General features: G+C 44.0%; 1 protein-coding gene across 1 annotated transcript in view; it reads right to left on the reverse strand.

Annotated features, from left to right (window-relative positions):
* ramp1 (receptor activity modifying protein 1) overlaps positions 1–2,181 on the reverse strand; it is a 28,465-nt gene extending 26,284 nt beyond the window's left edge. Inside the window, exon 1 of the mRNA XM_072578435.1 lies at positions 2,075–2,181. Within this exon, the coding sequence (XP_072434536.1) occupies positions 2,075–2,117 (43 nt within the window). The 5' untranslated portion in view covers positions 2,118–2,181. The remainder of the gene's footprint in view (positions 1–2,074) is intronic.
* Between the last annotated feature and the right edge of the window lie 11,884 nt (positions 2,182–14,065).

Genomic DNA, 14,065 nt, shown 5'->3' on the forward strand with positions numbered 1-14,065 from the left:
AATACTAATGGTGACAATTATATGGTGACTCGTGTTTGTATTATTACCCTATAGCTAAATTTAATTACACTGCCAATTCCTCAGCTTTTAACAAACAATGGTAGAAGGAGAGTGCAAGTTCCCTGAATCTGCAGATGGAGTTACACTTCAATTTAAAAACTCGAGACTCAAGAATCTAAGACAAGGGTCAACTTTTTTAAAACGATCAAGGGGACTAATTTACAGGATTATGGTGAGAAAATTGAGCTTTAGGATTCAACTGGGCAACTCTTCAGAAGAGACAGTTACGGTAAAACGGGCTGAAACAGTCTTTGTGGGTGAAAGTGAGTATTGCAGATGCTGGAGATTAGAGTCAAGAGTGCGGTGTTTAGAAAGCACAGCAGGTCAGGCAGCATCCAAGGAGCAGGAGAATCGACGTTTCGGGCAAAAGCCCTTCATCAGGAATGAACAGTCTTTGTGTTGTGCAGTAACATTCTACGATTGAAGTCCTATTGAACACCAGCCTATGTTTGTCGACAGTATAAATATGAGTCCAAAATTATCCTGAAGCTGTTTGGCATTTAATTAAATAGTTTGATATTACTGCATGTTATTATATAGAGATCGACAGTTACTCTCTATATGAGATTAATTGACTCAACTTTGCAACTGAACAAATCACTAATGTATTTTAATGAACAATTAACCTCCATACCAGCTAAATTAAAAATACAATGCTATTGCCCACTGCTGGTCTGCCAATGTAACCAGTGCCAAAAACTGTCACTTACTATCAATATATTAAAATAGTCCATCGATTTAGCCCAACCTCTGACAGAGGTAATTCACCTATAGCTCCAGCAATGGTCATTTTAAACACTTTGTTCGGGGAGTGTTTATTTTGAAATGAAACCTTTTGGAAAATTTGAAGTAAAGAGGGGAATGTGCATTGCAATTATCATTTAATTGCAGACAATTCCTTCAGAATGGAGAGACACCCCCACCATTCCTCTGAAGCCAACCTTAACAGCGAGTGTAAAGGCAAAGCCAATTCCTGAGGGACGAGATCAGGTACCAGCCAAACATTGCAATATCGAGCAACAGATAAATAGTCACTTGGATCAACAACAACTTGTGTTAAAGCGGCTGAAGGCGCTTCAAACAAAATTCGTCATTGAGTCACATACAGTGAAGAGGTTCACATGGTGGAATGATGCTGTATTCGGTGAAAGAAAGACGGGGATTAGAGGAGGAGAGAGCTGGAAGGTTTGGGGAAGGGGTTGGCGGGGGTGGGGGGGGGGGTTGGAATTGCAGAGCTCAGAGGTCGCCAGCAGCCAGAACTGGAAAGAAGGCAGCAACGTGCAGACTCCCGGTGGAGTAATGATGCAAAGGAGCAGCTGCTGGGAACGTGCCCACACTCCGCACTGGTTCAGGGGCTTCCCCCCCCCCCCCCACCCCTTCACCCCCCCCCCCCCCCCCCCCACACACACACACACTGTCAGGGCCAGAGGACTGGATCACCCCCCACGATCTGAATACAGTTGCCGGTTTCCGTGGTTGGCAAAAAAAAATTGTGCCGGAGTCAGCGGAGTCCACAAATGCAACGTCGTTGTCCCTTGAGTCTGTGTCTGATGCTATTTCTGTGTCCCACTTTATACTTGTATCTCTGTATCTGTGTGTGTGTGTGTGTGTGTGTGTCTCACTGGGAGTGTGTACCAGGAATCTGGCTGTATGTATCGATCATGGTGTTTCACTCGGTGCTGTATTTTCTGCAGTGACTGTGTGTGTGTCACTGTCGTCTCCATCCATGCTCTCTCTCTCTCTCTCTCTTCACCCTTCCTCACTCTGCGCCCCTCTCCAGTTCGTTCCTGTCTCTGGATATTCCCTTCCCTCCCCACAGGGACAGGGGCGATGGGGGCAGCTTGTGCAAAGGGAACGCGGGCACCAGACGCTGTGCCCGGGTACCGCCGCAGTGATGCCCGGCTCCGGGACCCCCATTCCCCCCCCCACCCCCGGCAATCAGCAGAGCCCCCCCCAAGTCCCGCTCCCCCCCCCCCCCCCCCCGCCACCTCTAGCAGCCGGAGCAGTGACTTACCGAGCAGCAGGAGGCCGAGGAAGCGGCCGCTCCGGGGAGCCATCGGCGAACTGTCCGCTCGCCCCGTTCCTGGAGCCTCTCTCCCTCCCTCCCTCTGTCTCTCTCTCCCTCCCTCTCTCCCTCCCTCTCCTTCCCTCCGCCCCGCGGCCACTGCCAATCGCAGCCTGAAAGCCACCTCCCCCCACCCCCCCCCGCCCGTGATTTTAACACAGCTGGGACTCCGCCCACACCTCACCCCCTCCATCTCCCCCCCCCCCCCCACCCCCACATCCCAAACCACCAGTTTCAACCCTCCAAGTGATGCAGTGGAGCTTGTAACCCTCCCCCCCCCCCCCCCCCCCACCATTCTGACTCTAACCACTCGCCCATTCTAACCTTACCCCCCCCCATTCTGATTCTAACCCTCAATTCAGACCTTAACCCCCCCCCATTCTGACCCTGCCCTTAACCCCATTCTAACCCAAACCTCCAATTCTGACCCCAACCCCCCCATTCTGACCCCAACTCCCTCCCATTCAGATTTTAACCCCCCCCCCCCCATTCTGACCCTGACCACCCCATTCTGACCCTGACCTTTAACCCCCCCCCCCCCCATTCTGACCCTGACCACCCCATTCTGACCCTGACCCTAACCCCATTCAGACCCCAAACCCGACCCCATTCTGAGCCAGGCAGCCAGAGGCTTTTTCCACTTTGTTTTTGTCATCATCCCAGACAAACATTCCTAAACAGTCAATATTAACTTTTTATGATTGAGGTTAGCAATGTGATTTTTTTTTAAAAGTTATCTTATTTGTGATGTTGATGGAGGGTGGATAAGGGCCAGGGCACTGGGGGAGAACTCTCTTCTACTTCCTTGAAAAAGGGCCATGGGACCTTTACCATCCACCCGAACAGGCAGATGGGGTCTTATCTGGAGGACAGCGCCTCCAACAGCGCAGCCTTCCCTCAGTACTGCACTTTGGTTTCTTTCATTCACTCGAGCCCCAGAGTGCACTGATCCCCAGAGCCCAGGACAATGGCAAGTACAACAGGCCCATTCAGGATGAGGACTCCCAGGGGCCTGCAAGGTTAAGGGCAGAGCAATCCCCCGAGGGGGTTGAATTGAAAAAAGCACCAGGGTCTGTAATTTCCTGCACCTATTAAAGCCGTCAGACTGAATCCTGAAACTTGCATTAATCTCACTCCAACAGATTGACCTGGAAACCAACAGTTGACCCTTAAATTAGACTGGCCCCGTTGAGTGACTGTAAAATCCACAGTGTGACCACAAAGAGTCTCCAAATCACTAAGTTCCATCGAGAGGCCGTGAGTCCCACAAAGTGGTCTTGAAATGTGCACTGAACCCCTCAGTGATTCTGAAATGCCCAAACGTGAGTGCATAGACTGGTTGGACCGAAGGGTCTGTTTCCATGCTGTGTGATTCTATGGCAATGACTCTGAGTCTTTTTCTATAGTGTGTTTGTAATTTGTCAGTTTCACTGGCGAGGTATAGTGTTATCCTGAAATCAATCCATTACTTCAAATCCTGAACAAGACCATCTTTAATCATTTCATTGTGTCCAGTACCACTCACATGTCTCTTTGCTCTTCTAATACCTGTTCCTCCTGCAACAGCCTCATCAAAAACCCCAATACTTTCCACTTACTGCAGTAATTTCAATTTTCCTTTTGCCCTTTGATCAACCAGACATTAAAGCAGATACCAATGTACTCAACCAAATACTCACATTCACCTGTGATCCTTTTATCATTGGTAAAACCTTTCATACCACCTACACCTCATACCCTTAGTCCATCTCCAATTTCCATTTGTCTCAATGCAAGGGATGCAGATTCGAACAGTTTGACATGCAATTTGTTTACCCACTCATCACGACATCTGGACCACATCAAGTACAACTGTGTTCGAGCAAAATACCATGGATGCTGGAAAACTAAAACAAACACAGAAGCTCAACAATATGCAGCATCTATGGAGAGAGAAACAGTTAATGATTCGGGTCTGATGCGTCTTCTTCAGAGCTATCGTATTTCACTTTGCGCTGCCAAAACTGATCACTTTTTACTGGAATTAAAGATAGCCCTCAGCTTCTCCATTGCCGGATCGTTCATTAAAACCTCTCTCCTCTGGCATGATCCATTTTCTCCTTCAATGAGTTTGCAGATCTCTTGCATTTTTTGTTATTGTTCAGCTATATTTGCCACTTCCTTCCCTTCCCCTAATCCACCACAATGGTTACTCCATTTTCCAGACCTCAACTTCTATTTGGCCACAGTTTCTCACCAGTTTCTCATCAGCCTTCTGTCAGCAATTCCTTGAACCGCTCTGGCCTTGAGGATGTGATGGTAATATCTCAGTGTGCAGTGAGGCAGGTGGGCTCGTTCACAGCATACTACTAACATGGATGCAGTGAATCAGGCAGCAAGAGACTAGGAATACTGTTTCCCTTAGACCCAGTCTTGATATTGTGAATTATATAGGGTTAATGACTAATCTTATAGTGAAGGATCCTTTAGAAAAAAGTAATCCTTTAGAAAAAGTAATCATAATGTTATATGGGGTTGTATTCAATGTTATATTGGGATTGTATTCATTGGAGTTTAGAAGATTAAGAGGAGACTTAATAGAGACGTACAAGATAATACATGGCTTGGAAAGGGTGGACGCTAGGAAATTGTTTCCGTTAGGCAAGGAGACTCAGACCCGTGGACACAGCCTTAGAATTAGAGGGGGTAAATTCAGAACAGAAATGCGGAGACATTTCTTCAGCCAGAGAGTGGTGGGCCTGTGGAATTCATTGCCGCAGAGTGCAGTGGAGGCCAGGACGCTAAATGTCTTCAAGGCCGAGATTGATAGATTCTTGTTGTCTCGAGGAATTAAGGGCTACGGGGAGAATGAGGGTAAGTGGAGTTGAAGTGCCCAGCAGACATGATCGAATGGCGGAGTGGACTCGATGGGCTGAATGGCCTTACTTCCACTCCTATGTCTTATGGTCTTATATTTTCATGTTCTGTTTGACAGTAAATGGTTGGTGATCTAATTAGGGAAATAGTACAAGGTGAATTGCTCATTCAGAGAGTAATATCAGTGTGAAGGGCCAAATGCCCTCCTCTGTGCCATTATAATTCTGTGATTCTTTTGTATCTGAAACTAAGATCTTTAACTTAAAGAAAATAACAATTACGGAGGTGTGATAGGCAAGCTAGGTGGAATGGATTAGGCAATTAGAATGAAAGATGTGATGACACAGAAGCAATGGCAATGGAATTAAAGAAATAATTCATCTCTGAGGAATTAAAAACTCCACTTGAAAAGTGATTCTCCCACGGCTAACGAGAGAAGTTAAAGTTAACATTTGATTAAGCCTAAGTAGTAAAGCCAAAAATAAGTTTCTAGTTCTTTCTTTCCATTCTTGTAAATTAATCCCCAGACAGAGCATTCTGCACAATTTGAAGACAATTTCAAAAATCTCAAGTTTATCCTATTTATTTTTAATCAACCTGTTTCGAGGTGCTATGATACACCACTGAGTGGATGTGACTTGAATCCAGGCTCCTGACTAAGAGTTCGGAACTTTAGGGGCTGTTACAGAGCACAGCAGTAAAGATTAAGGTATACATTTCTTGTACTTTTCTCATCAAGCGACTCAGACAAATGTGTACACGCTGCTGGAGTAGATGGGACTTTACCTAGGCCTCTTAGTCCAGAAGTAGAGACACTGCCATTGTTCCAAGAGAACCCTTATCAAAGGTTAAAAATATAAACTTCTTCATTCCACTGTTCACACCTGACCATGTGTGTACATGGTTGACAATCCCAGGTCCCAAAACCAGGGAACCTTTAGTGTTAGATTATTGATTCCAAACTGAACCAATAACAAGTTTTGATCTTCAGTCTAAAAAAAACTACAAAAAAAATCTTCAGAACTGAAAGAAAATTATAAATGAGCAAAGGATAACCAGGAAATTGATAAAAATGGAGAAAATAGATTCCAAGAATAAGCTGGCAAGAAATATAAAACTACAATGTAAGAGTTTTTACATGTATAAAGAGAATAATCAAAATAAACATGTCCTGGGAGGTAGAAACAGAAGAAATTATAATGAAGGTTAACGAAATGGTGGAGATATTAAACATTTTTATATCTGTCATCTTAGTAGAACAAACAAAACATATCAGAAAGTGTGGGGAATCAATGGTCTGATGAGTGAGCAACTTAAAGGAATTAATGTGATTGAAAAAAATGCACTGAAACGAACAAATCTCCTTGTTCTGATGGGCCACATTATTGGCTACAAGTGTTGACAGTTTAGATAATCAGTCCATTCATGTTGAACTTCCTAATTCTCCCACTGCGAGAAGACCCCTTTTGACTTGGACGATAATAAGTGTCCAAAAAAAATGGGAACAGTAAAACAGTGAACTTTCGACCATTTTAACTCGGTCACTGGGCATACCTTAGAATTTTTTTTTCCTTATTTGTTCATAGGACATAGTATCACTGGCAAGGAAAGCATTTATTGTCCATCCCACATTGTTGTTGAGTAGTTAGTGGTGAGCTATAGTTCTTGGGGGTGACAGGGGAGCAGGTACACCCACAATGCTGTTAGGAAGGGACTTTGACACACTGATATTGAATAAACAGTGATAAAGTTCCATGTCAAAATGGTATGTGGTTTGGAGGAGATCTTGCAAGTGGTACTGTTCCCATGTATCGACTGCCCTTGCATTTCTAGATGGCAAAGGTCATGGGTTTGGAAGGTGCAGTCAAAGGAGTCTCGTGCATTTTGTAGATGGGTCACACTACTGCTATTGAGTGTCAGTGATGGTGGGAGTGAATGTTGAAGGCTATTGGGATGTTGGTCAAGCAGGCTGCTCTATCCTGAATGGTGTCAGGCTTCTTGTGTTGTTGGAGCTGAAGTGGAGAGTATTCGATCACATCCTTGTTTTTGCCTTGAGACGGTAGGTAGGCTTTGGGAAGTCAGAAGGTGACTTACTAAGTTTGAATGATGCGATAATAGGGATTTGACAAATCACAATATTATTAGACAGTATTAATACTATTTCATAAAAGGGAAATAATTTTTGACAAATTAATCCATGTTTTTGGAAGTTGTAGGCTGTTAAGGAGGAAGTGGTGTGCAAAATATTGGAGAGGATTCTGAGAGACAGGATTTATGATTATTTGGAAGACCATAGTTTGATCAGAGATAGTCAGCATGGCTCTGTGAGGGGCAGGTTGTGCCTCACAAACCTTATTGAATTCTGTGAAGATGTGACAAAACATATTGATGAAGGTAGAGCAGTGGATGTGGTGTACGGGGATTTTAGCAAGGTATTTGATTGGGTTCCCGATGGTCGGCTCATTCAGAAAGTAAGGAGGCATGGGATATGGGAAATCTGGCTGTCTGGATACAGAATTGGCTGGCCAATAGAAGACAGAGAGCGGTGGTAGATGGGAAGTATTCAGCTTGGAGTTTGGTGACCAGTGTTGTTCATGGGGATTGGTTCTGGCACCTCTGCTCTTTGTGATTTTTTTCAATGACTTCGATGAGGAAGTGGATGAATGGTTTAGTAAGTTTGCTGATGACATGCAGGTTGGTGGAGTGGTGGATAGTGTGGAGGGCTGTTACAGGTTGGACTGGGACGTTGACAGGATGCAGAACTGGGGTGATAAGTGGCAGATGGAGTTCAACCTGAAAAAGTGCGAAGTGATTCACTTTGGAAGGTTGTATTTGAATGCAGAATACAGGGTTAAAAGCAGGATTCTGTGGAGAAACAGGGGGAATCTCAGGGTCCATGTCCGTAGATCCCTCAAAGTTGCTACCCAAGTTGATAGGGTTGTTAAGAAGGTGTATGGTGTGTTGGCATTCATTAGCAGGGAGAGTGAGTTTTAAAACTGAAAGGTTATGCTGCAGCTCTCTCGAGACCTGGTTCGACCACACTTGGAATATTGTGTTCAGTTCTGGTTGCCTCATGATAGGAAGGATGTGGAAGCTTTAGAGAGGGTGCAGAGGAGACTTCCAGGATGCTGCCTGGACTGGAGGACATGTCTTATGAAGAAACGTTGAAGGAGCTCAGGCTTTTCTCAGTGGAGCAAAGGATGGGTAGTGACTTGACAGAGGTGTACAAGATGATGAGAGGCACAGATAAAGTGGATAGCCAGAGACCTGTGTCTGCGTGGATTTCCTCCGGGTGCTCCTGTTTCCTCCCACAGTCAAGAATGTGCAGGTTTGGTGAATTGGCCATTATAAATTGCCCGTAGTGTTAGGTGAAGGGGTAAATGTAGGGGAATGGGTCTGGATGGGTTGCTCTTCGGAGGGTCGGTGTGGACTTGTTGGGCCGAAGGGCCTGTTTCCACACTGTAAGTAATCTAATCTAAGCTAATGACTTATTCCCATGGTGGAAATGTCTATCATGAAGAACATAATTTTAAGGTGATTGGAGAAAGGTTTAGGGGAGATGTCTAAGATAGGTTCTTTGCACAGAGGGTGATGGGTGCATGGAATGCACTGCCAGCAGTGGGAGTAGAGTCAGAGACATTAGGGACATTTAAGCAACTCTTGAATAGGAACATGGAAAATAGTACAATGAAGGGTATGTCGGTTCGTCTGATCTTAGAGTAGGATAAAAGGTTGGCACAACATTGGGGGCCAAAGGGCCTGTACGGTGCTGTGTTCTATGTTTTATGTTCTTAAGTATATTTAGGTTTTTCAGAAGATGATTGACAAGGTGCCGCAAAACAGTGTAACTCCAGATAATCGCTTGAAGGATTTGGCAGTACATCAGCATGGATTGAGGATTAGTCATGTAAAAGTAAATAGAATAGGAATGAATGGATCATTTTCAAAATAGCATTATACAATCAGTGGAATTCTGCCAGGGTCAATATTAGGGTACCCGTTATTTACAATCTATATCAATGGTGAAGGACAAAATGTAATTTTTCCAAGTTTACTGATAATGTAATGTTAGGTGAGAAAGTAAGAAAGGCAATGCAGCTGCAAAGAACTACTGACAGGTTCGGTGATTAGGCAAGAAGGTAGTAAATGAAGTATTATATAGAAAGATTTTAACTGTTATATGGTTATAAAAAGCAACCCATGCCCACTCTACACAAAGCAGTTCGAGGTGGGTAGTATATATTGATGTGTGAATTTACGTCCTGTGAATTAATTTTTTAAAAAATTGATTAGAAGAATGGAAAAGCAAGTTTCTTTTTCAAAGTAAGAGATGAGGGAAGATTGAGATTCAGTGGGATTTCAGTTTCTTTGAGCCATGTACATGTTAACTCACATGCAATGAGTAATTTTAGATTTAGATTTATTGTCAGATGTATGCAAAAATAAAGTGAAAAGTGTTTTTTTTGATGTGTTATATGCAGAGTGTCACCATTCTCTGGCACCATCTTGAAACACTAAATGCGATGCAACATTTTACAGCAATCGAGTTCATCTTTCTCTCTTCTTGTTCCTCCTCCGCTGCTCCTCCATTCGCTGCTGGGACTCTGTCGCAGGCTGTGGGGTCTTGGTTATGGGCCTCCACCACCTCCATTGAGCTGGAGCCACGAGCCGGGGATACCTCCTGTTCCCCATCCGCTGCTCCTCCAGGCCGATTCGGTGTCCGTCCCTCTCACTGATGCTCCTTCAGGTGCCTGAGCCTGACTGCGGACCTGGAGCCTCGGCCGAGCTTGTGGGTCCAGGCAGGGGAGTCAACCCAGGGCTTGCTCCTTGCTCGCTGGGAGACCTTGGGCCGGGATGGAGCTGTGTCTGCTTCAATCTGGTGTTGCTGGTGCTGCTGCCAGAGGCCTCCTCCTTCACCCTCCACTCTCCAGACTGTAATGAAAAGAAAACAAAGAAAAAAAAGAGGAGAGAAAAAGCATAAGTAGAAAGAAGAAAAGGAAGAGAAGAGAAAGAAAATCGACGGGAGTGGATGAGTCCCAGGCTCTTCCCCTCCCTTACTCCACTGCCATCTTGATTCAATTTGAAGTGCATTACCCTTCACTCTGAGGGGTGTTGCAGAATAAAGAATGATTATTTCAAACTTTGGTTTGTATGTAGTTTTGGTCTCCTTATTTAAGGAAGTATGTAACTTGTCTCAGAGAGGTCGTAAGAAGCGACATTAGATTGATGTCTGGGCTGAAAGGGCTTGAATCAAAGGGAGATTGTGGGGAATAAACTTCTGGCATTAGAAGAATTAGAGATGATCTCTTTGAAACCATAACACTCTCCTTAGAGCTCAGTGGAGATAGATATTGAGAGGTTGTTTTCCCTGGGTGCAGAGTCCTCAACTACGGGTCACAATCTCAGAATAAAGACCTGGCCATTTAGGACTGAGATGAGAAATTTCTTTACTTAGGAGTTTGTGAATCTTTGGAATGTTACTCATTGTACATATTCATTGACAGACCAAAATATGTTGGGGCACTAAGGGTAAAAGGGCAGGATGGAAAAGTAGATTTGATGGAGATGGTCAATCATGATCTGGTTAAATAATATTAGACTGAAAGGAGGATATAATCTCCTTTGCTTTGCTCCTTTTTATGTTCAATCCATTGGACAATGAGTCCCCATCTACCCAATCTCCTGTTTATTCCCATACTAATCAGTTTCTTTACTGTCTTCGCACTATCTTATTTCTTGAGCAGCTACAACAACATTTTCACCTGGGTATAAGTGGAATCCTTAATGCCTAAACTCACCTTCAGTCTTTATCTGTTTCCTATTATCTTCTGGCTTCCCTTTCTTGAGGGTTGTTCCATACTGCACTTAACCTCTGCCATAGACACATATCCTGGAGTGCCGCGGGTGTCCATTCACATGTGATTTTTATAGCTTCCCCAGTAGTGGAATTCCATCTTACTTTGGCCTTGTATTATTGTTTATAATTAACCTAATATTGTCTCGTCTCATTTGTTGACTATTTTGAAGAACTAAACAAATGAAAACTTTGGTTTGTGGAGCCATATGCTGAGTTAGCATCATATCTATCATTTTTTAAAAATACTTTCCACTACACTGTATTTGTATTGCTTTGACTTTCTTGATAGCTCAGACGGCAGCTCTAATCATTGCTTTGTCTATGGTTCTGTATGTGTTTGTGCAGCTGTCCTTGATCGGGTCCATTCCTTTATCTGTGACTTTGAGGAGTGCTTCAATCTTCACTTGTGTGTACCACTCTGCCGACTTCAAGTTTTAGCGAAGTCTGTGTCCCTGTGGTTTGACACTTGGTTGTGTTTACGGTTGTCTTTCAGGATCTGCAATATGGAACAGTCTATGGCTCCATCGATGAGTATGGTGGGGGCTGGGCATAATACTGGAGCCAGTTCTTTTTCATTGCTGCTTTACTTCAGCCATGAGCTTCCTGTGAAGTGGACCCTTGTCCTTTATGATAATGTCATACATCTTCGATATTGTGTAGTCAAAGCTCCCTGGCAGATTCCTAATTAACAGCAAATCTATGCAAGGATTTGCCAATGATTCTGTCAATTTGTGTTTAAGTCTTTGTCCGTGAATCTATTAATGCTTTTGTCCGTGTAACTATCCATTATTCTACCATCAATCTGACACATTTTTCTATTTGTGTATCTCAGGATTATAACCAGAGTAATATCCATCACACAGTGAGTAGATCTGCAATGATTCCATCGTGGAATTGTCAATACATTGTCCATGGTTCTGACACCATTTCTCTGAAACTTTAACAAAAGATCTTTAAATCATTCTGTCCATGACATAGCATTCAAAATGGTTCCCTCCAGCATTTGTTCAGTGATTCTGTTCGTGGAGATTCCAGAACATGGGGTTCAGTTCATTGCTGTCATCCTGAGGACAGTGACCTCTCCTTAGCTCTGTCCATAGATCCACTAATTATGTCGTAAATGCTCCTGCCAATAGACATTCAATGGTTTGTCAATGGTTCTCTAAATGGGCGACAGTATGTTTTCTTGAGAAGACAGGAAGATGCAAAATTATCAATGGAATACCCCATCCATGTCATCTGCTTCCTAAGATCTCTTTCTGGTCCCTAATCAACACCACCCTTGATTTGACTACATTTTAAAATATATATATATATTGTTATAGCTTCCCCAGTAGTGGAATTCCATCTTACTTTGGTCTGGTGTTCTTGTTTATAATTAACCTAATATTGTCTTTATATATATATAAATCATTATGTATATTTGTCATACTTTTGCATTTCCTTTTATTTTATATAATAATTTCCTCTCCTTGCCTCTTTTATCTCCATAAACACAGATCACATTATCTTCTGTGATCTTCAGCCTGCTTTTGTTCCCATGCTCATCAGTTTCTCAGCACCAGATGATCTCAGTGGGGGAAATGTCTCCAGGCAGGGATGTCAAAGGACAGTTCTGTTGACAGTAATGATTTTGAATCATTACTGAGGAGTGATGAGGGGAGAATAATTCTTATTTTATTCACTTGTGGGCTTGGGTGTCACTGGCTGGGTCAGCATTTATTGTCTGTCTCCAGTTGCCCTTGAGAAGATAAGCTGCTGTCTTGAAGCGCGGCAGTCCAGGTGCTACAGGTTGACCTATAATGCCATTAGGAAGGGAATTCCAGGATTTTGACCCAGTGACAATGAAGGTGTGCTGATATATTACCAAGTCAGGATGGTGAGTGGCTTAAAGGGGAACTTGCAGGTGATGGTGTTCCCATGTATCTGCTGCTCAGGTCCTTCTTGATGGAAGAGGTATTGGATTTGGAAGGTGCTGTCTTAAAGGTTCTTTGGTGAATTTCTGCAGTGCATCTTGTAGGAAGTGTACACTATTGCTGCTCCTGAGTGTCGGTGGTGGAGGGAGTGGAGGAAGTGGCTGTCTGTGGATGTGGTGCCAATCAAGCGGGCTGCTTTGTCCTGGATGGTGTCAAGTTTCTTGAATGTTGTTGGAGCTGCACTCATCCAGACAAGTGGGGAGTATTCAATCACATTCCTGACTTGGACCTTGTCGGTGGTGGACAGACTTTGGGGAGTCAGGAGTTGAGTTACTTGCCACAGACCTGCTCTTATAACCATTGTGTTTATGTGGTGAATCCACTTGAGTTTCTGGTCAATGGTAACCCCCAGGATATTGATAGTGTCAGATTCAGTGACAGCAACACCATTGAATGCCATGGGGTGGTGGTTCAATTGTCTTTTGTTAGGTATAGTCAGAGTTACCAGTCAGTCACTTACTTGGAGAAAGTGAGGACTGTAGATGCTGGAGAGTCAGAATCGAAAAGTGTGGTACTGGCAAAGCACAGCAGGTCAGACAGCATCCAAGAAGCAGGAGAGTTGATGTTTCGGGCATAAGGCCTTCATCAGGAATGTTTCTTGTCAGCCTTAGCCCAGATTGTCTAGATTGTGTTGCATTTGAACACAAACTGCTTCAGTATCTGAGGAGTCATGGATAGTGCTGAACATTGTGCAATCATCAGCGAACATCCCCACTTCTGACCTTATGAAGAAGGGAAGGGCATTTATAAAGCAGCTGAAGATGGTTGGGCCGAGGATACGATCCTGAGGAGCTCCTGCAGAAATGTTCTGGAGCTGAAATGACGGACCTCCAACAATCTTGACCATCTTCCTGTGTGCCAGCTAGTGGAGAGGTTGCCCCCATTCCCATTTAGCTCGGGCTCCTTGATGCCACACAGTCTCAAATGCAGCTTTGGTGTCAAGGACTGTCACTTCCACCTTGCCTCTGGAATCAGCTCTTTTGTCCCTGTCTGAACCAAGGCTGTCATGAGGTCAGGAGCTTGAATGGTCCTGGCAGAATTGTGCAGGTTATTGCTGAACAAGTGCTGCTTGATAGCACTGTTGATGATGCTTTACTGATGATCGAGTGTAGACTGACGAGGCGGCAATTGGCTGGGTTGGATTTGCCCTGCATTTTATATACAGGACATATTTGGGCAATTTTCCACATTATCAAGTAGATGTCAGTTATGTAACTGCACTGGAACAGCTTGGTTATGGGAGCAGCAAGT

The sequence above is a fragment of the Chiloscyllium punctatum genome, chromosome 10, assembly GCF_047496795.1.
Source record: "Chiloscyllium punctatum isolate Juve2018m chromosome 10, sChiPun1.3, whole genome shotgun sequence".
Taxonomy (NCBI): Eukaryota; Metazoa; Chordata; class Chondrichthyes; order Orectolobiformes; family Hemiscylliidae; genus Chiloscyllium; species Chiloscyllium punctatum.